This window comes from Orussus abietinus, unplaced genomic scaffold (genome assembly GCF_000612105.2).
Source record: "Orussus abietinus isolate OABI.00-Male unplaced genomic scaffold, Oabi_2.0 scaffold29, whole genome shotgun sequence".
NCBI lineage: Eukaryota > Metazoa > Arthropoda > Insecta > Hymenoptera > Orussidae > Orussus > Orussus abietinus.
This window is the reverse complement of record NW_019395567.1, coordinates 673,161-694,560: the sequence shown is the minus strand read 5'-3', so window position 1 is coordinate 694,560 and position 21,400 is coordinate 673,161. Positions and strand designations below refer to the sequence as shown.

Here is a 21,400-nt window from a genome sequence, read left to right as displayed (position 1 = left end):
CGACGCCACTTTGAGATCGCCTTAAATAACGGATTTAAATGTTAAGTGCACTGTTGTGGACTTAGAAAAATCTGTAATGTTTAAAATTACGGTTTTGAAGAATTGCGAAAGAGTCTCCTGGGATTCCTTGAATGAGGAATCAGCAATTGTTCAGTGCCGGTGTGCTCACCGCCATGTTTGTTCCTTCTTTTAGCAGAAGAGCGTGCTTCTTCTTATCAATTGGCGCAACACCCGGAACCCCGGGAGCGTCGATTTCGGGGGCCGAGAGCAAACATCCCGCGGCACGTAATAAACGTAATACACGTAATAAACATCGAAACGGTCGCAAACATATTTACGTTTCCCGTTTACTCGGCCGTGGTCGCATTCTGCATGCGATTCCGCAAAGTCGCGCCTTATCAGTGCGGAATCTTTTCGCGGCGCCTCGAGTGCTCTTATCAGCCGAAGAAAAAGAGCGGCACGAATCCGGACTTCTGCCTTCAATGTTGTTGCGAAGATAAATGAATCTCAGGCGGTCTGCATTATGTTTCGTAAATGTTAGGTTAGGTCGCCAGGTCGAATCGAGAGGTTCTCACGATCACCTGGCGCGGTTATGGTATCGATAAATCAACGACTTGCAGCTTCCGATCGGCGACTATTAATGGCAGGAAGAGATCGGCGATTTCTCCTCTCGGTCTACGAGATTCGCCTGAGATGAGACCGACATCAGACGTGACATATACGTACAAATTACGTATGCAAACCTCCTCTATCATTCCGAACACCCACGTGGCCTCTTTAAGGTGACACAAAACCGACAAACCAGTCGATTCGAACGAGACACCTCTTCAAATTTATTTCACACCCAATGAAAAATAATAAAATGTAAACTAAACCAAGTAATTATGTATGAAAATCAAAATTTCAAAAATATCAGGACATTCCTTAGACATCCCCGAGTCATGTGGTAAAATTTCAGCCAGTTCAGGGGAATAACCTTTAAAAAAAAATAAAAAAGTGTCTTATCCGAATCATCCAATGAATTTCACACCCAATGAAAAATAATAAAATCTAAGCTGAACAAAGTAATTATGTATGAAAATCAAAATTTCAAAAGTATCAGGACATCCCTTAGACATCCCCGAATCATGTGTTGAAATTTCAGCCAGTTCAGGGGAATATCCTTAAAAAAAATAAATAAATAAAAAAGTGTCTTATCCGAATCACCTTAATTACCGGACAACTCGAGACATTCGGAACGTCTGCACTTAATCGCAAAAACCGGATAATCCAATTTCCACGGCCTCGGATATAAAAACTTGATATAAAAAAAAAAGAGCAAGGACGTCAGATCGCGAAGTGAAGTTTTCTAAGGGGATTATTAAAAAGCGTATTAATTTGTAGAGGCTCCCGTTCGATTTCTTTTTCCATTTTAATGGATGGCAGGTCGCAGTCGGTACCCGTGAGAACACGGTCAAGAGTCGATCAGATTGAATCGATTAGAGAGGTGATCCACGCTCCGATTGCGCGTAAGAAAAATGGCGGCACTTCGATCGCGCGTAAAAAAAAATGGCGGCACTTCGATCGNTTTACAGAACTCCGCGGTACGTTAAAGTCTAGTATTTACACGCTTGTACTCCCTCCCACTCGAAACGCCCACCCACCCCCCGCGAACTTATCGATTTATCGTACTAATTCACCGATCAACAGTTTTATCGCCGCAGATTTGTACTTGGCATTCAGTCACCGACCGATATTGGAGGTATCGCGATCCGCCGCCCCATCTGCCGGTGTTAAATATCAAGATATCGAGATATCGAAGCATATAACGTCCGCCAGATATATAGCCGTGTACCTTGACTCGCCCGGCGTGACGTCACCACGAATACGAATCAATTGGCAGCAGTTTATAAGCCGAGGAGCGTCGATTATATCGCGAAGCATCGATAACCTCGGGAAACCAAGATGGCGGCGAATCGCGATTCGCCGATCGCGCGCGTCTCCGCGGCCCTCGGCTCGGTTTTATTGTCTTCTTTTGTGTCTGCGACGGGTTTTCTCCCCGATAGTGATTTTGAAAAGGAAACCGAGAAGCACATTTCGGGAAATAAGCAGCATACGATACCGTTACTAGTCTAGTCGAGCACGAAACTCCGGACGTCGCCATTAACCCTTGACTAGGACGTCCATTTTTCGTGAATTTAACGTTCGACGGTTATTTAGATTGGAAGAAAATACGTCCTTGGATCTGCCTAGTCGAGGGTTAAGACGTGAACCTAGGAACCCGTTTCAACAAAGTCGGACACACGCGAGCGATCGTTAGTGTCTATTGGCACGGATGATTAGAGAATTAGAGAAAAGGAAGTCGAGAAAAATTTGAATGATCCTCCGCCGTGAGTCAGACTTTGTTGCGCCGATGACGGACATCGTCGCTATTGTCTACTCCACCGCTACCCACTAAGCCTAAATCCTCGGTTAGGTCGGTATTGTCAGAAGTGGCTGGACTTATGAATTCTAAGGACTTAAGGATATCTACGAGCGAGTCGGCGAGCACAGCATTGAGCATCGTTGAGTAAAAGTCAAGTGACCCTAGCGCGGAACTTCCGAAACCAAAATGGCGGCCGGTCGCGATGGAGCGATCCATAGGAGTACACCAAAGCAGGCCACCCGTGGTGAGATCAAAGTTCCCGGTGGATCCAACGACTCTAATAAAGCGAATGGAAGGACTTATTCGTTTCCTTGTCCGCCCTAACCTTCCCATCGGTCCAGAGCTGGGCATACAAAAGCTACACGGCTCCGCCATGACGAGGAGCAAAATGAGCGCCTTGCAAAAAGTGCAACCCCAAGACCAAGTCCAAAACCATGGAGCTCTTGGTCTTGGTCCTTCGTTTGTTCACCAGCACTCAGCCTAGCGAAGCAACCAGGACGATTGATTTCCGACGACGGAGTCGATATGATTCCTTGCAGGATCATGATCTATTCGTCCTTCTTCTTCCTGAGTTTCCCCTCCGTCTGGATGGTGCGCGACACCAGGTCCACGCAGGCTCCCAAAGGAGCACCGGTGACGGTCTCTCCCTCAGGGGTGTTGACGATCTTGCCGAGGGTCATGATGTAGCTGCACGCGATCCTGAGGACGGACAACTTGGACAGCTTCTGATTGTGGGAGTAGGCGGGGATGGCACGCCTGAGGGTGTCGAAAGCGGCGCTGATGGTATGGACCCTCGTCCTCTCCCTGGCGTTGGCCTCTATCCGGCGTTCCCGTGTCATGTTCTTGTAGTTCCTTTGTTGGCCACCCTGGTGCCTGGGCTGATGACCAGAATGCGAGGAATGAGCCTGGCCAGGATGGCTGAGGACATCCGTGGGGTGGTAAGACGACGACGAGGAGGAGGACGGGACGTCGAAGGACCCGCTGACCGCGGGGTGGGACGGGACTCTGGACACTTCTCCTCTGAGCACGAGAGCCAGGGGTTCCTCCTGCAACCTGGGATGAGGAAGTGCCGGAGTAGCCAACGGTGGAGGTGGAGGGTCCAGCCTCTTGCGAGGGTCTCTTCTTTGCGGCGAGAACTGGAGATAAGGACCATCAGGAGTGGACGCGGCGTCATCCTGGAGTCCGTTGCTCTGCAACCTCTGCAGAGGATCATCCTGGAGCCTGGCCTGCGTCCTCTGGGCGTCGTCCTCCGAGGTCGGCAAAGAAGGAGTTGGTTTCACGACGGTTGGCTTATTCTCCGTGGTTTTAGCCCCGGTGCTCCAGGGTCTGAAGGGACTGGGCGACGGCGAGCCTGCCGGTCTGGACTCCTCGTCCACGACGGTGCTGGGTTCCTCGATCTGCTCGAACCTCCGCTTCTTCAGCGGCGCCGAGTTGGGTTCCTGGATCTTCCTGGGCTCCGCCAGCTTCCGCTTGTTCCTCAGAGAGATCGGGGTGACCTGGACCTCGACGCTGTCCTCGGAGGCGCTGGGCGAGTGGAGGCCCGACATGTCGTCCTCGTCGGCCCCGCTGCAGAACCCGGCGTCCCTCTCGGAGCCCGCCATGACACCAGCTGTGGGCAAAAACGAGAGACGGGTAAAGTCGGTCCCAACGCCGCCAATTACGCGTTTAATAGGTAATAACCGTAAAGCGTAGAACGAAAGCAGGAGAGGGGGAGTCGGTTAGCCGCGATGGGGATCCGGCCACGAGGAGGCCATGGGGAGCCAGGGGAGCGAGAGGAGCCAGGAGGTCGAGGATGTTAAGGAGCTACTGGTTTTTATCGCGTGAAACGTCAGCTCGGGACCCACCGAGGCTGAGTCGGCCCTCGAGCTGGCCTAACCCGTCCTCACCAGGACCCAAATGGACGAGTCCATGGTTGCCAATTACCCTTGTACCCCTGCCGGCGTAATTCCCGCCTGCAGGTGGCAGGGCGCGACTCATTGACGGGTACCCAGCCCTCCTCCCTTCGTCTCGTCAACCCACTTTACGACGACGGTCCCTCGACCCGAGTCGGCGGTTCCCGGGAAACAAGATGGCGCCTTTATTCGAGCCTCAAGGTACGAAGCACATAGCTTATAGAAACGGACGTACACTGTTAAAAGAAATATTACAATTTTATAACATTTTTCTTTGCAAACAATGCATACCAAATGACTCTCGAATATCAAATTGATGATTTTCCTCCGCAATTTCAGAAAATCGGTGTTATGAAATTGTAAATTTACTTAGTATTTTATAATAAATGTATACTAATTCGCTGTTAAGACATCGTATACATAATTTTATTGCAACCATATGCACTTTAACGTGTATGAATTTGATTAACAGGGTAAAGTCCAGTTTCTTCGCGGATTTTCTGTTTTTTTTTTTTTTTTAATATTCACTCCATTGGTAAAGCTCCTGCATCAAGACTAATGCGCGCGCAGCATATCTTCATATCTTCAACCTAACATATTCCCGACGAAATGTCTCCCACTTTTTTATACGCTCTACGGTATATCAAGCATCCGTTCGTTCACCGCCCGCGATCGTTCTTCCAGGGATCAATCTTTCCGAGCCATCTTCGCGTCATCGAGCCATGAGGAAGCGTTTTTCTTTGCCGGTGCAGAGGCCGCCTGACATTTCGTGCCCCGCCGGCCACCTTGCGCAACGACTAATTGCCCGGGAATCAACCGTGCCCGTCCGAGCGTCGCGTTACGCCACGGTACGTTTCCGTCGGCCACGGCACGCGAGGAAAAATGAGCCACGAAAGTCCCCGGTGCGGAGCGCTCCTGATTTCTCGCAATTTGTCGCCTGGGATGACACCCCTCGTTAGCCGGCAATTGCCCAATCTCCGGTAACCGACGCCAGACCGATTACCCGAGATGTGTGCGACCTATTCGTCATGCGACTCTTCTCACCTCCTCCCTAAAGTGCGAGATTGATATAAAAGTGACGCTTCTCGCGGGAGAACTGGAGATCCACCAGCCTAACCTCGTTTCTAACAACCCAAGAACTATTTCCGAATCGATTCTTCGAGGTTGCGTCTCGGACAAGTTCACGACTCGACTGAGCGCCGCGTCTCTTTACTACAACCATCGCCCTGAGGGGCATTTCACATTCTTCGAAAGGCCATAACTACCATAATAAGACTCTAGAAGTCATTTAATATCCGCGAATGGCTATATTACTCGTTACTCTTGAATTTGAGACCGATATCACCAGAATTGACGAAGGCTTCCAGTTGAAGTTTTACTGTCAATGGGTTTTTCTGCCCTGATAAAAAAAAAAGAAATTCATTGAATCAAGGAAATACTTTGTTAATGAAGAAATAATTATTTCTTGAAGCAACAAAGTATTTCTTTGGCTCAATGAATTTTTTTTTCTTTTTTTCTTAGGGTAGCTAATTAATTCCGAATCGATTCTTCGAGGTTGCGTCTCGGACAAGTTCACGACTCCGACTGAGCGCCGCGTCTCTTTACTAGATCCATCGCCCTGAGGAGCATTTCACTTTCTTCGGAAGGCCATAACTACCATAAGAAGACCTTAAAAGTCATTTAATATCCGCGAATGGCTTTATTACTCGTTACTCTTGAATTTGAGACTGATATCACCAAAATTGCCGAAGGCGTCCAGTTGAAGTTTCATCGTCAATGGGTTTCCCTGCCCTGAGAAAAACAAAGAAATTCGTTGAATCAAGGAAATACTTTGTTAACGAAGAAATAATTATTTCTTGAAGCAACAAAGTGTTTCTTTGGCTCAATAAATCTTTTTCTTTTTTTTTCTTAGGGTAGATGTCCGTAAGATCCCGTAGGTGTGGGGATGCGCTCACGGAGGGAATTCGATACAGAATTGTTTTCGAGCCGGTGTGCCCTTCCCAATGTGCTTGGCCGCGTGTTACAGTCACGAGGGCGAGAGGTCTCGTCGTTAAACGCGACACGTGCGCTCTAAGTTTAGCCGCGTTCCCCGTTTAGCGGCGCGAGGCGCCGCGTCCTCGGGTCGCGCCTCCGGTGGGCGGAATCGGTACTAGCCGGCCACTCGGTTCGCCTCCCCGCCGCGAGCGCGCTGAAAACATCTCGCGTCGAGGTGCGTCATCCAGCTGCTACCATCTGGCGCTTTCTCTCTCTCTCCCTCTCCCTCGGTCGATTATAATGCGCCACTCATCCGGCGGATTTACAAACGGAGAGAGATCTGCTATTCTCGGCCGGGGGCTCGTACAGGTCGCCAAGTTGACGGGGCTACTTCGAGCCTCGGACCTCCTCTCTGACAACTCCTTAGTCTAGGCATTTGGGTCATTACGTCGGCCCGGTGGAGGCGTCACGTCGCGACCGGGCATTCTGCCGAGAAAACAATGGAATTACTGCCGAATATAACCCCGAGGGAGTAAACAAGATGGCGGACACAGGTCTGTACTCCTCGAGACTGGTACTCATCTGTACCGATTAGGTCGTTTCGATTTTAGGTTAACTTGGCGGCTCGGAGTGCGCAGTCGGGACCAAGATTATAAGTCGCGGTGACCTCAAGGTGTACAAAGGTAAATATTTAGGTATCAGGTGAGTCAATGAAGGAGTTTGAATGTAAGGACAACGCTGGATGTGTAGGTGAGTGGATTTTTGGAATTATCATGCTTTGGGACGTTGGAATGGAGGGGGCTATAAGTTAGTCTATTGGCCCTAGGACCTCCTGGCGTCAACGTTGCGACCTGTACGTCCAACCCAGAACCATCAACGAGGCAGACCCGACACCAGCAACGCCAGCAACGCACACAGCCGCTCATACAATGGCGCTCTCCCTGTCGTTCAACCTAAGTCCACTCCACTACACACGTTTCGTCTCCACCCACGCCGCCCGTCGCACACATCCTAACCTCACTCCGGTTCCACTCGTCTGCGTAGCGACTCGTGCAAATAGCGCCGGATTATCGTCGACGAGAGGAGCATCGGCGACAAACTACCTGCCGGCCGTGGGGAAAGTATCGTCCACGAAACAGTGCGCGAGATGAGCGATCGCGTGGACGATACTTTCCCACCCTTCCACGGACCTATATGGTGCCGTTGGGCATCAAGTTTCTCGACTACAGATTGGCGGCGCTCCTGCCCTTTCCCGACGTCTCGTCAGCCCTTTCCGATGCCCACCTAACCCCCTGATCGTTAAGACCCGAACAATGAGCGGAATAAAAGTTGTACATGACTGGATACTTGGTGTACTTAATTGAGCGTTTAAGGTGAGGTGAAAGTGGCGTCAAAGAATTCCCGTTCATGAAACTTATCTTCAAACTGGATGTGCCGAATCGATACAAACTTTACGACATAAATATGGAGGACGTAAGGAAGGTCCAGAAACTCATGAAGTTTCAATTTTTTTAAATGAAATTTCTTCACAGGTATTTAAAAAATTGTTTAGAAAAAATTAAATTTCTGTGGTGTTAGGACTTTCCTCGCAGTCTTTATATTCAGGTGGTTTCATGAACGATTGACTCTTCGGATGGCACTTTCATGTCCCCTTAATCGAGGCTACGTGTAGCGTTCGTGTTTCGAAGTGGAGGCAGCAGGATTTTAAACGGTCAAAGCTCTGCCTCCGGATTATCCGGGGACCGAGGGCATCTAGCGAGGCCAGCTTGTCCGCGTGGCCGCCACATGCCGTTGGCGCCAGAATCGCTTTTCTCGCTTGCACCCTCGGCTCGGCTCCTTTTATCGCCTTTCGAGGAGGCGCGGGCACACGCGAGCGACCGCGCAGCCCGCGGCGCCACCTACGACCGTGGGCCGCCATTTTTCCCGCGGTGGCCCACCTCGGGATTTCCGATCGGCCTCACGAAGCGCCCAGCCGCTCTACGAAAGCGAGACCAAGGGGAAAAGAAAGTGGAACAGTGAATCAGAAGAGCCGATACCTCGAGACACTGTATTTTTCGAGTTTGCAGAACTCCTGTCGGCTCCCGAGGTCCTCGTCCGGAGACCCCGAAAACTGGCGAGCGTTGCAAGACGAAGCGACACGAGACGCGCATACCAAAGTCGGGTTTTAACATTCTGCAAATTCCACCCGGGTGAGATTTACATATTTCCGAGACCTCAGGAACCTCCGGCGCGGCTCCCCCGGCATAATCGCGGAGGGTATGACGTGCAAAGACAACGCGACGAGAGGAAGCGGGCAGCGGGCGATGGCATACATTATGAATTCCAAAGTTACATAACCTCCGCGGGAAGCAACTTATGCAAATGTGTAACGCGGGAAAGGAAAACCCGGAGAAGTAGAGAGGGAGAGAAAGACAGAGGGAGAACTGAATCCGAATTAGTACGAGGCACAGGTTTCGTTTTCGAGAAAGGAGGAGGTTAATAGAGTCCGCATAGAGCGGCAGCCCACTCCATTAGCGTCGGGGCGCTAATCAGAGTGAGTCACGTAGGAGAAAAACGAGGGAGAACCCGTTCGCCTCGTTCCAGGAGTCACTGGAGAAAAGGAAGCTTCGCAAAAATCCAGACTCCATTCAGCCTCGCAAATTGCCCGCCAGAGGGGTCCATCAGGGGACCGTGGTCACTAATCCGCTAAGTCTTCTCTCCCGGAAGAGCCGGGAAAGAAACCGCCATATGCAAATGGGCAATAAGACCCGAGTAGCACGTAATAATTTATAAATATCATATTTCCAATCTTATTTCCAACATCTCTGGCGACGGATGCTTCTTCAAGGTGTCTCCTAGATCTCATTAGAAGATCTGTGCCCATAATTATGAAAGTGGTCTAAGTCATATATTTCTTGTTTCGAAATTACATTGAATTAATTTCGTTTGAAATAATATGGCGTGAAATAACTGATAAACTCATTTTTTTTTTTTTTCATTTTGACTTAGACCACTTTCATAATTATGGGCACATCTCTCAATGATACCTCTGGTCTTAATCATATACAAGTCTGTATCGAAATTATACTTTTTACTCTAGAAAAATGTGTAATGAAAAGACATCCTCTACTTTACGATTATATTAATATTACGATTATGTCGCGGATCCCATTGGTCAAGAGGTAGCGTGAAATAAGGGGCCAGGAGGCGTGGAAAAGCGCGGTCGTTTCGAGTATCGGGAGATAACCTCAATCAGCCACCTGGCGATCGAGGCCATCTTTGGAGTAGCCAGTTATCACCGCGATAACCCTGCCGAGGGCTCCGCGCTGCTTGGCCATCTGCTCAGCTGGCTCTCCCGTTTAATGTCATCGACACGAGCGTCGTTACGACTTAGGCCGCTTCGCTAACGAGTCGAATTTACAAACCCTCGCCTTATACGAAGGGAACGTGCAGAGGAAAGAAAAAAAAAAAAAGGGAAATTAAAACGAGGTGACCGTTGGTCCGAGATTCAAAAAGGAGCTCCATCAGCAAAGTCTACAGCGTAACTACTGACGCGGAGATCCGCCATTTTAATTCATGGCGTTCCAAACAGACGCAAAATGCGTAACGCGGCAACCTAACCTTTCGACTGAGCCTTTTTCCACGCCACTGATGGACAGACCCGATAATCATTAAAACTCATTAATTCAGCGTTTAAAAAAAAATCTAGGTAACGACGTCTTGAAACCCACGAAATTTCATTATTCGGAAAAGATTCGTCATTTAACTGGGACGATCCTAACAAATAAGGAGTTGCCATGTCTAATTAAAAACAAACAAAATTCCACTTCACAATCATGAAAACATGATCGTGCAACAAAGCTGAAATATGAAGTTCCTTTACTTGTAATTTTTGTACTTAAATATAAGACAAAAAAAATTCCTGATAAGGACCCTCTTTTTTATACTTCCTTATGATGCAAATGGGTTAAGGTGAAGTGAAACACCCTTCAAATCAGTCGATTCGAATACAACACTTTGTTTTAAGGGTATTAGACCAAACTGTCCGAAACTTTGCCACATCACTCTTGATAATTTAAGAATTGTCCTGACACATTCAAAATTTGGATTTTTAAACAAAATTTTTTAACTCATTCCCGACCAGAACCAAAATGGCGTCGAGCTCTGATATTTCGATCGATGTACAATTATCGAAGGCTCTGATGTGAGAATCGAAAGGGTCAGGACAATTTTACGACAATTTAGAACACTCTGGTAATCGATAAACTCGCATTTGAACGGGATAAAGGCAAAAAAAGTGATGTACACGCTTCTATGCTAAAACGATGGTAATACGAGGTCTCGGAGTGAAAATTTAATTCACCTGAAAATCACAGATGGCGCAGGGGGTCCCTCCGCAGTCAATTAGGCCCCCAGAAAGCACGAATCCAGAGGATTTCTGGAGTTTTACTTCAATTTCTTTACAATTATTGTACGAAAACGACAGGTGGAGTATGCCATTTGGTACAATACCCAATATAATTCGACCCAGCTGTCGATATAAAAACGAACGTCGGCAACGTAGACATTTAGAAAAATCTTCTTTATTGACGTCGATCAAGTTCCTCGACGTGTTTCACTTCACCTTAACAGAGTGTAGTGGAGTCGAAAAAGGCCACCGATACATCCGGCTCGCGCGTGCTCGAGTCGCAGATAGCAAAGCCTGGCAGCCGTGGCCTTAGAGGTTAGGAGCGCGTGCACCAGCACTGGCAGCGCCTCGCTGCGGCCTAGCCCGTTGCGGCGGAGGTTATCTCTTGGTGGAACTCCCATTTACGCCGGTGTCGCCGTTGGTTCCGCCGGCGGCGCGACCGCGGCTCGGCGGGGTCATCGACAGGCGCCACCGAGGCACTCGATCGATCTCCGCATTCATAAACATCCCAGCAGTCGCGTACAGCTTAGCGAATCGTAGATGCGTTTCTCGCGACGCAAGGATCTCCCAGAATCCCCCAGAAAATCGAGGACTACTGGTTACAAAAATAANTATATTATACTACTATAATTTTTCACCCTCGAATATAATCGAGAATTTTATTTTTTTTGCCAAGACAATGTTCTAGTGTTTTTTTTTTACATAAAAAAATGGATTTTTTTTTTTGCCGGTTTTTTCCCAAAAATCTGTGCGTCAAGGGGTTGGTGACACGAAAGAGCTCCATACACGTCAAAGCGTGAAAATATTTTTTCACAATTTTTCTCCAGACTGGACATACCGAATAATTAGAAACATCGGCACGTGGTTATGAAGGTCCCGATAAAAGTCTCGAATCCTTCGAACAAGAGATAAGACAAGAAAAGAGATAATTAATATTTCTCGAGTTTCCCGACTTTCGTTAGGACCTTCGTATAAAGTTGAAGCTTCAAACGATCTGGTGCATTCAGTTTGGGTAAAAGTGACATCGAAACCTAGTGGCCTTTCCACGTCACCCTAAGGTTTGAGTTAGGTTAAGTCGCGAGATATCTCACTCTCGTCCCTTGACACCGTTTTCGGGCAAATGTATTTGGCTTGAAACTCTGTCGAGTTTCTTTTTGGTATTTTGCCGCACCCCACTGCATCCCAGGAGAATTGCCTCATAGGCTTGATCGGCAAGAATATGTATTGGATAGCTTTCCATGGACCACGTGGCGTCTAGATAGGCTCCGACGTCGAGTAGACGAGAGTCTGCGAGTTCGCGCGTGGCGCCGCCAGAGGGGAGGCCAATCGGGCGGTGCGCGCGCACCCGCATCCGCGCGCGTCTCCACGTTTTCCTCGGCCCACGCGTGGATTTTCGTGCCCGTTCTCTCGTACAGTGACGAACAGGAATCCCTCCCCGTCGCCTACTAGCGGGACTATATCCGTAGGTAAGGCATTCATGTCCACAAATGTACACGGGCGAGCACGCGCGCCCTATCGCCGTCCCACAGTTGTTCAAACATCCCGGGAACCTCCGCGTGTCGTCGCCGAACGAAAATAGACGCTCCCGTGTATACATCTGTGCAAACGGCGTGCGTACCGCGTCTTTTCCCGTCCCCGAATACATACACACACGCATATACGTATATATAATTATACGGCGTGTAAATGCTCTCGTATAACAACTCGAGTCTCGCGGATCTCCTAATTTCCGGTCCCAGGGGCATTGCATCTCAAGAACCGATCTTGAATGAAATCCAAGCAGATGGAATAAAAAGATTCATATAGGTGTAAAAGTGTACGTGTAATCCGATGCTTAGACACTTAAGGACTTGATTGACGTCGATGAAGAAGATTTTTCTAAGTGCCTACGTTGCCGATGTTCGTTTTTATATTGACAGCTGTGTCGAATCATATTGGATATTGTACCAAATGGCATACTCCAACTGTCATTTCCGTACAATAATTATAAAGAAATCGAAGTAAAACTCCAGAAATCCTCTGGATTCGTGCTTTTTGGGGCCCTAATTGACTGCGGAGGGACCCCCTGCGCCATCTGTGATTTCCAGGTCAATTAAATTTTCACTCCGAGACCTCGTATTACCATCGTTTTAACATAGAAGCGCATACAACACTTTTTTTGCCCTTATCCCGTTCAAATGCAAGTTTATCGATTACCAGAGTGTTCTAAATTGTCGTAAAATTGTCCTGACCCTTTCGATTCTCATATCAGAGCCTTTCTATAATTGTATATTGATAGAAATATGAGAGCTCGACGCCATTTTGGTTCTGGTCTGGGTTGAGTAAAAAAATTTTGTTTAAAAATCCAAATTTGCAATGTGTCAGGACAATTCTTAGATGATCAGGAGTGACGTGTCAAAGTTTCGGACAGTTTGGTCTAATACCCTTAAAAGAAAGTGTTGTATTAGAATCGACTGATTTGAAGGGATGTTTCACTTCACCTTAAAGCCAAGAGGATCAAGGAATCGAAATCCAGCATCGAATAACCTGCGATCAGTCGATACATTTACAGATTCCCGATTCTTTTTTTTTCTCCCTTTTTTTTTCTGCGCAGTTGGCCGGAGAAAGAAAACACTGATAAACGGCGCCAGTTTCCCTGGACCGACCTCCGGACTCGGAGACGAGGATAATTGCGCAGAAGGCGACATAACCTCGTTGGAGGCTTTGCGAGACGTCGAAGCGCCGATTTATTTTTCCCCCCTGTGACCATAACCTCGCAGGATTTAAACAGAGCGGTTTAGCGGCCGAGTTGCGGTTGGAAACGCGGTTAACGAGGCGTAAAAAACTGGGTCCACTTAGTTTGTCCTGATTTACAAGGATCTCGGGATACTTCCAAAGATGGATCAGGATCGAGCCGCGTCTACTGACTAGAATATGAGAATTTTTATGCTGAGACGAAAGAAAAGTTTTACAAATATTTTCACTTTATATATATACATACAGAATGACCTTTTTATATCACTTTAAGGTCGACGTGCTAATACCACTGGACTTTTTTATTCCCTCTCCCCACGTGGTCTGGAACAACATTCCGCAAAAATTCAACAAAAAAAAATTATTACGAACGCGTGCGCGATCGTCGGGGAGGAAAACAGAAAAAAAAAAGAAGTAAAAAAAGGAGATTCCGTTAAGATCTTGCCTATTATATCATAAAGCCAGATAGCCTTCTCTACGCTGCGCGTTATCTGTCTGTCTAAACAGCCGCGCGAGAGCACGTGACGCCTCGTCGATCGTATCATGCGACTCGCGGATTGCGGAAACGCTTTCGCTTTCGAAACGGAAATTCTCCGCGTCTCGGATCCGATGAATGAAGAATAAAAACAAAGGAAAAAAGAAAATCGTGACGCGCGTCGCCATGTTGACGCCTCGGGCCGCCATATTGGTTTCCCAGTAAACGCCGCGAGTTCATTAGGTCGATGTCTCACTGAGCGCGTTCTTTCTGTCGCGGTCTCCATTAAAACGACCAACCATCGCAGAATTAAATACAAATCATTTGAATAGCGACAACAATGCTTTCCCGGTAGTTGCAGGATATTCATGTGGTAATTAAGAAAGCGCTTCTTTTTTTGTTTTTCTTTTAAGATACCTATCCTCTGGTTACATCTACGTTCGGTATAATTTGATGTATTTTTTTTCTGTTGGCGAAATTATTCCCGCAGTTAGAGGTTTTAAATCGGCAATGTAGTCCTTTGGCAGGAGGGTAAATTTCGTTTCTTTTTTTTTTTTCCTTCCCGTCCAGGGGCGGAAAAAGCGAGGTTAGGCTCGTCGCTAGCGACCTTGACGCGCCGCCACGCCTTTTGCCCGAGTAATGTCGTAATGTCGGTCCTCTCGACGCGTGCCCAGAGATAGGGCCTAATGGCCGGCAATTTTGACGCCTTTTCGCAGCGCCCCCCTCGGCACGCACCTTCCGTTCCGCGGAGATTGTGCGTGCGCGCCTCCACTCGTGGCGCACGCGATCGTCCTCGTGGCCGACGAGTCGGAAAATCCACCTCCCTTATCGCGAGCTAATGTCAACACGGTACAATCGGCTCGAAATCTTTGCAAATCATGAATTTAATAACGAGCCAGGCATAACCGAAGCGAATAGTCCCTCACAATGACACGGTGCGATTTAATTTTCCGAAGAAAAAAAAAATTCTTCCCTTACCCCGACAAAGGTCGAAGAGAATTATTTTTCAAAAATTGAAATTTCCCGAAAATAGAATTTAATAACGAGCCAGGTAGAACCGAAGCAAATAGTTCCTCACAATGACACGGTGCGATTTGATTTTCCGAAGAAAAAAAAAATTCTTCCCTTACCCCGACAAAGGTCGAAGAGAATTATTTTTCAAAAATTGAAATTTCCCGACTTCCAAGACCTTCGTCAGGACCTCCATAACCACGTGTCAGAGTTTTCAATTATTCGGTGCACCCGTTACGGAGAAAAGTTGTATAAATATTTTCACGTATATGTATATGGACCCTTTCATATCGCCGTAACATCGCAAATTTAGCTCCAAATTCGCTTAATAATTAATTTCCTAGTGACAGCTGGGAGATTCTCAAAAATTAGTCAGCTGATGGCTGTCCTGCAAGATTGACGTATTCTCTCAATAAATAGAAAAATATTTCTAATAAAATGAATATCCAATTAGGTCGGACCATCGAGTGGGATTTCAAAGGGATGAAAAATTCTACCTACGAATTTAAGGTAAGCGTTGTAAAAATAGTCGAATAGTATTTTAAGAGTAAGAGGTTAGGTTGGAGTGAGCACCACTGGACCGGCTCGCGCGAAAGAGAGGTAATGGCATATAGCGAATCGCGCGAGTGGAGACGCATGGCGTTAGCCAGATGGTCGACTCGCGTGTTATACGTATCGACGATACGTGCTGCGCGGCCGACCTACTGAGCATGCGCGGTGCAGTTGCGCGCACCGTACAATAGATAGATGTATAGATATGTGCCCATAATTATGAAAGTGGTCTAAGTCGTATATTTTTTGTTTCGAAATTGCATTGAATTAATTTCGTTTGAAATAATATGGCGTGAAATAACTGATAAACTCATTTTTTTTTTTAAATGTTGACTTAGACCACTTTCATAATTATGGGCACATATAAGAATACCTGTTTGAAATTCCGAAATTTCGTAAAAAAAAAAAAAGAAGTAAGAAAATCGTTCACAGTACCACCAGCCGATTTTAGTTTTCGAAAGGAAAGAAAGAAAAAAAAAATAAAAATGGCGTCTCGTAGGGCTAAGAGGAGAGAGAGCGAAAAGGCTTAATCGGGGCGAGATTCTCTGTAGCGCCGGAGTCTGGCGCTCGGAGCCGTCTAATTTTAATTCCCGTCGGTGCCGTCTAATTTTAATTCCGGCGTCGATCGCGTCGTCACAATCGGCGAGACTCGCGTCGATTAGCGATCCCCGTCGATACATCGATATCGGGCCATGCCGCTAATCGCTGCAATCATCGCGGGGGTTAATCGCGCCAGAGGTGCAAATTCTACTGGCGAGACTGCCCGGTTGACAAAAAAAAGAAAAAAAAAAGAATAAAAATAAAAATAACGAAAACAAGAGATAGCTCGTCGCGACGCGCATCGAAAGATCAAGGCCACGGGTTATCGGAGTGATATCCCGAAAATTATCCTTATAATCTCGAATCGAAATATTCCAAGGCGAGCCAGGACAATTCCGTGATTTCACGCGATTTATGAACGTTTTTAAGTCGAACATTCTGGAAATAGAGTAACCGTAGAGATTGGAGAGGAGTCCATGGTGCAGGAGAATTTCTTTTTCCCCCTGCGTGAATTAAATTTCTGAACGCCCTTCGCCTCGACGCGGGCCAACCTAACCTGAAAGGTGCCACAGGTGTTCGGTTATCGCGGCTCGCCGTCTGCGATTCCGAAGCACGACCGGGCTCGCGCAGAGCGCGCCCTTATTACAGCCTAATGGCTCGCGTATAATTAATGCAGATATGCACGCCGATTGGCCGGAGGCCGGCCCATCGGACATCCGGCGAGGGAAACGGGCGATAAAAGTCATCCGAGGCAGGTACGCGGTGAGCTTCCTCCCTTCCCCGATTATCCGCAGCGCAGCGCCACGGTCGCTCGCTATAAGTACGGCCGACCCCTCGCGTCGCAGGTAGTCGGATGCGGCGCGCCCGCAGGGGTTGGTCCTAGGGGAGGGGCAGCAGCTCCGGTGTGAGCGGGAGCAGGTGCGTATAAGGTACAGGTGGGGCGAATGGTAAGGTACGTCACGGACTGGCGCGTTTTTACCGCAGTATATCGGTTACTCGACCCTGTCTGCGTAATCCTACCCGGGGACGGGGTTGGGCTCGCAAGGCGTGTTAAAAGTGCCGCCCAACCGGCGCTATACCGAGAAAAGGACCCGACGTCGACCGAAAGATTCCCTGCGATTATTTTTCTTCCGCTTTACCCAAGATCCCCTCTAAAAAAAAGGGCCCTCTCCACTTTAACGCGTTATGACTTTAGCTTCCTTACGTATGTATCTTTTGTAAAAATAAAAATAAAAACGAGCAGATCGATATGTTGTCTTTATAAAAGGACCCGATCTTGAAGTACGCATCGTAATCGTTCCTCCCCGTAATCTAAGCCCTCTCGCGTTACCACCGGGTGACAAACTGCACGCGCAATAGAAGACGCACCGATAAGCCGCCAGCGATAGGGCAGGGCCTCTCTTTTTATACCGCGAGGAGTGCGGCCGTCCGCGGAATCTGGCATGAGGCACCCGCCATGGCGGAAGTCGGGGTCAGAGGGCGCAGCCGATAGGAACAAGATGGCGCCAAAGGCCCGATAAACGCGGGAAACTAGGGCCCAGGATCGCGAACGGGGACTTTTTTACCCTGAACACGATATAAAAAGACTCTCAATGGAAGATTCTCATTCCAGAGCCTTCCATTGAGCTTTATTTCCGGCCGGCTGATAAAAAGTGCACGAGAAGCGAGAGACTTTTTGCCGGCCCGTTAACGGACCTTGGGAATAAACGAGAGGGCTTTTTAGCCCTGAATCGGCTAGATGCACCGCCTCGAACACGTCCAGGACAGTTACTTAAACGCGCCGGGACGCGTGCACGAGGAAGTCGTAACTTTGACCAAAGAGCTCCGGTGACGCCGCCGAGGAGCGTTCGGCTCGAGGTAAACCTACGGCACGTTCCAGTTTTTACCGGCGCACGCAACGACTGTAAAACGCTAACAATTTCACACTTATTGCAGGAATTGCGTGTCCTGGGATCCTTTCCGACCGGCCGACTAGTCGAGCGGCCGTTCCGATGAAGTAACGAGTTGCTAAACGACGACGCACACTTGAGCGCCGTCCCTACACTGTTAAAAAAATTCATAAAATTCATAGACTTTAAGTACATAAGGTTGTCGTAAAATTTGATGTCTTAATAGTGAATTAGTATACATTTATTATAAGATTCTAAGTAAATCTACAATTTTATAACACCGTGTTGTAATTTTGCGAAATTGCGGAGTACTCGAATAAAGATTTTGGCTAAAAGGCGCGAGTGCGAGTTAAAGGGTGAATATATTACGATGCAATTTTCCTCGACTTGGAAGTTCCACATTCGGTCATGGCGGTCACGCATGGACTATTCCTTTTATTTCGCGCGCGGGCTCAATTAATTTCTCATTCCGGACAGTTTTCCTCGAATGACGGTCGGCATCGATCACGGTATTTGCCGGCAGGTAGTCAGGCAAATTGCGGGGAGATCGAATCGACCCGAGATATCGTCATTATCAACACGAGAGAGGTCGGTTCATCGAAAGCGGGGGCAAAATGTCAGGCCGAGGCGGAAGATGGGCCTGGAACGGCCCGTCAGGGAATTTCGTCCAGTCATTACGCCGGCGGACGCAGTTTAGATCATTACGAAACCCCGGAAAATACCCTGTGCGCGAAACGAGCATGTCCCGTCACGGAAATCGATTCCAAGCTCAAAAGGTCTGCCTGCGACATTTCGCCCGGCGCGTCTAAAAAATCCAAAATGGCCGCCGCCTCTAATTTCGAGACACCCTCCTAAATAAAAATTCCCAGCCACCAAAGAAACGCGACTGGTTTCGATTTATCTTCGCATAGCAAAAATTTTACATTGTGCGAAGTCGCATCATCGGACGTCGATGAAAGTCATGTACAATACTGTCAATTTTGCATACGAAAGTAGATCGTAATTTACTGTAAAATAAAAAAAAAAAATTAAAAATTGGACTTAGACGACCCGTATACCATATTTTTAACGGACGTATTTAACTGAGTGATCGTGGAGTTAACTTTTTCCTGTAGGCTCGCATCTCTCAATGTTCGGTAACGTTCGGCTAAGTTCGTTTACGTTCGCCTCCCGGCCACCCCTTGTCCGAATCTCGCGATCATGACTGGCGGCATCAGCGATTGCCCCTCTGGCAGAATCTCGTCCCGGTCGTTTCTTTTCAGCCTCCTCTCGAGCCAGACGGCGAAAGAGGTTAGGCGCGATCGGAAGGGAGATTCCGAGAGGTCGGCCTCTCGTTGAAAGGCGCCGGTTGTTCGCACTGGTCCAGCCGGGCGACCCACGCCGGCGCCCTGTCCGTCTCTCTCGCTCGGCCCGCGGCGGCGCGCGTCCCCTCTCTCTCGCGGCCCGCTCGCGACTACTCCCTTGCGCTGCGTTGCGCGTTCCTTTCGTTCTCTCTCAGTCCGGCCGGCTGGCGCCTCTCCTAACGACAATTATCGTTCCGTCTTCTCGCGCTACTTTCGTTCCGATTTCCCGGATATAAAATACCCCCAATTAGAAAATCACGAGTTAAGAATTAAGGCGACACGATAATGGCCTCTGAGCCTGAAATTATAAAAAAAAAAAAAAACCTACTAGGTGAACCAGATTGTTTGAAATCTTTCACGTGAATATGAAATACCTGGCGTGAAATTTCATGAAATTGAATGGGTACCAGGACCTTCCTTAGAACTCCAACATCCTTATGATAAAATTCCAAACGATTTAGTAAATCCATAAACGAGATCCTCGACGGCATTTTCATGTCACCTTAAATTATTTGAGGTTATGCGCGATGATATATATAGCCGCGAAGAAATTGTTTAAATTCGAAAATTGCCCGGATTATGGTTTAATTTGGGTATAATAGTGGACCGCATTTCCGGGTTAAATTCGAGGATGTATAATTTAGGTTAGGATGTTATCAACAAGCGTTATTCACCTTTCACGAAGGCGGAGAGCTCGCTGGTGGACCCGACCACGTGGAGGCTCATCCTCGCGTAGTTCTCTCTCAATGATTCACTTTCTCTTGAATAGCGCCGCACGGATCGATGCTCGAGTTCCCGTAATCCGATGAAGCACAGCGACCGAACGCGATCGCGAGATTCAATTGTCCGGTGTAAAAACGATTAAACCGTATCCTCGGTGCAGAACAACGCAGGATGACCACGAGCGAGAGAGATCCTCGCGGTACCGCGGCTGGCGACGGACTGACTCCGTGGTTAACCTCACCTCGTGCACGCCTTACAGCCGGCGTCGTTAGAGGAGTGGGGAGGGGCTCCTGCGACCCGAGAATTCGGACACAAACCTAACCCTAAAGTGTACCCCCAATAAAAGTACCCAATCCCATGCCCTAGCTAAAGTAACCAGCTCAAAACTTCCCCATAGCACAGTAGACTCCCGTACAACACAGTTAATAAGTCACACACTATATGAATTCCCGTTATAGTAAAAACGTGCTGTACCGGAATTTTTCTCACATACCGCGCATGTGTACTATTTATCGCGCTGTAGGAATTCCTGAGTTACTTACACGGGGGTCTACCGTATTTCCATCTTAGCCCACCCTAAAAGTCCCTCCCAGATATATGAGGAGTTCGTCCCAAGCCCAAGACAAGTCGACCAGAAGTCGGCCAAACCTCTGATAACGATCCAGTAGCACATTTCAGGGGGGTTGTGGATCCTAAGGGATTTAGGTTATCAAGGAGAAAGTTCATCTTAGCGATAATTCCTGGAAATTCACCTTTCATGAACGCTGAGAGCTCGCAGGTGGACTCGACCACGTGCGCGGTCATCCTTGGGGTGCGCACAGGGGGCGCCCCGATGCGGAGGTCCTTCCGGTTCTAGTAATCCAGGCGCACTGTGTCACGTGGGGGTCACGGGTCACGAGTCACGTGGTCGCGACGAGGGGAGCGAGAGACACCGCGCGGTCGGGGAGCGGCGCGCGCACGAGGTCCTCGCGGTCTCGCGGCTGGCAGCGGACTGACTCGCCGAGGCGGCTCGCCGCGTGCACGACTCCCGTGGCCGGCGGGGAGGGGGGCGGCGTCGACGCTGCGGGTGCAATCCCACAACTCAGGCTCTCTCGGGCCGGTACGCGCCGCGACGACGCCGCCGTTCGGTGGCGGAGGGGGCGCAGAAGTGCACGCATTGTTGGGCGGCCGGGGAGGAGCGGGGGGGCGCCGGCCCGCCGGGGCGCCGGGGAGGCCGACAGAGCGGCGCCAGCCGGCCGAGCGTCGGCGAGCCCCGCCACCCACCGGCCGCCGCGACGCCTCCCGGTGCCCCAGCCATCCGACGCCTGGACCGGCCGCCGGATTCTTAGCGGCGGCACGCGGAAAAGAGACGATACCCGGACGTGGGTGCGAACCCATAACCCTAAAAGGGTTCGACCCCTACAGAAGCGCCACTCCGCGGAAACCAATTAGGCCCTGGCCCTGTACACTCTCCCGTCCTTAACACGGGACTCCATTA

At 48.8% G+C, this 21,400-nt stretch overlaps 2 protein-coding genes across 3 annotated transcripts; one reads left to right on the top strand and one right to left on the bottom strand.

Annotated features, from left to right (window-relative positions):
* Positions 1-1,620: 1,620 nt before the first annotated feature.
* On the bottom strand, positions 1,621-20,900 carry LOC105701753 (protein atonal homolog 8). 2 transcript variants are annotated; one of them, XM_012428782.2, is made up of 2 exons: positions 20,676-20,900; positions 1,621-4,013 (listed from the first exon to the last, which is right to left on the bottom strand). In XM_012428782.2, the coding sequence occupies exons 1-2, from the start codon at positions 20,725-20,727 to the stop codon at positions 2,953-2,955; spliced, it is 1,113 nt and encodes a 370-aa protein (XP_012284205.1). In that variant the 5' UTR covers positions 20,728-20,900; the 3' UTR covers positions 1,621-2,952. The 2 variants fall into 2 exon arrangements, with proteins under 2 accessions (XP_012284205.1, XP_012284214.1); XM_012428791.2 differs by lacking the exon at positions 20,676-20,900 and adding an exon at positions 19,875-20,285.
* LOC105701764 lies at positions 6,628-8,047 on the top strand. Its single transcript, XM_012428805.1, has 2 exons — positions 6,628-7,020; positions 7,097-8,047. Exons 1-2 carry the CDS (start codon positions 7,013-7,015, stop codon positions 7,419-7,421), a joined length of 333 nt encoding a protein of 110 aa, XP_012284228.1. The 5' UTR covers positions 6,628-7,012; the 3' UTR covers positions 7,422-8,047.
* Positions 20,901-21,400: the final 500 nt, after the last annotated feature.

What these genes read in the sequence shown, in the direction of transcription:
- LOC105701753 (XM_012428782.2), bottom strand. Translation starts at nt 20,727, where the DNA reads ATGACCGCGCACGTGGTCGAGTCCACCTGCGAGCTCTCAGCGTTCATG. An exon ending in GCTCTCAGCGTTCATGAAAG is followed by an intron (nt 4,014 to 20,675) that starts GTGAATTTCCAG and finishes TTTTGCCCACAG; the next exon opens with CTGGTGTCATGGCGGGCTCC.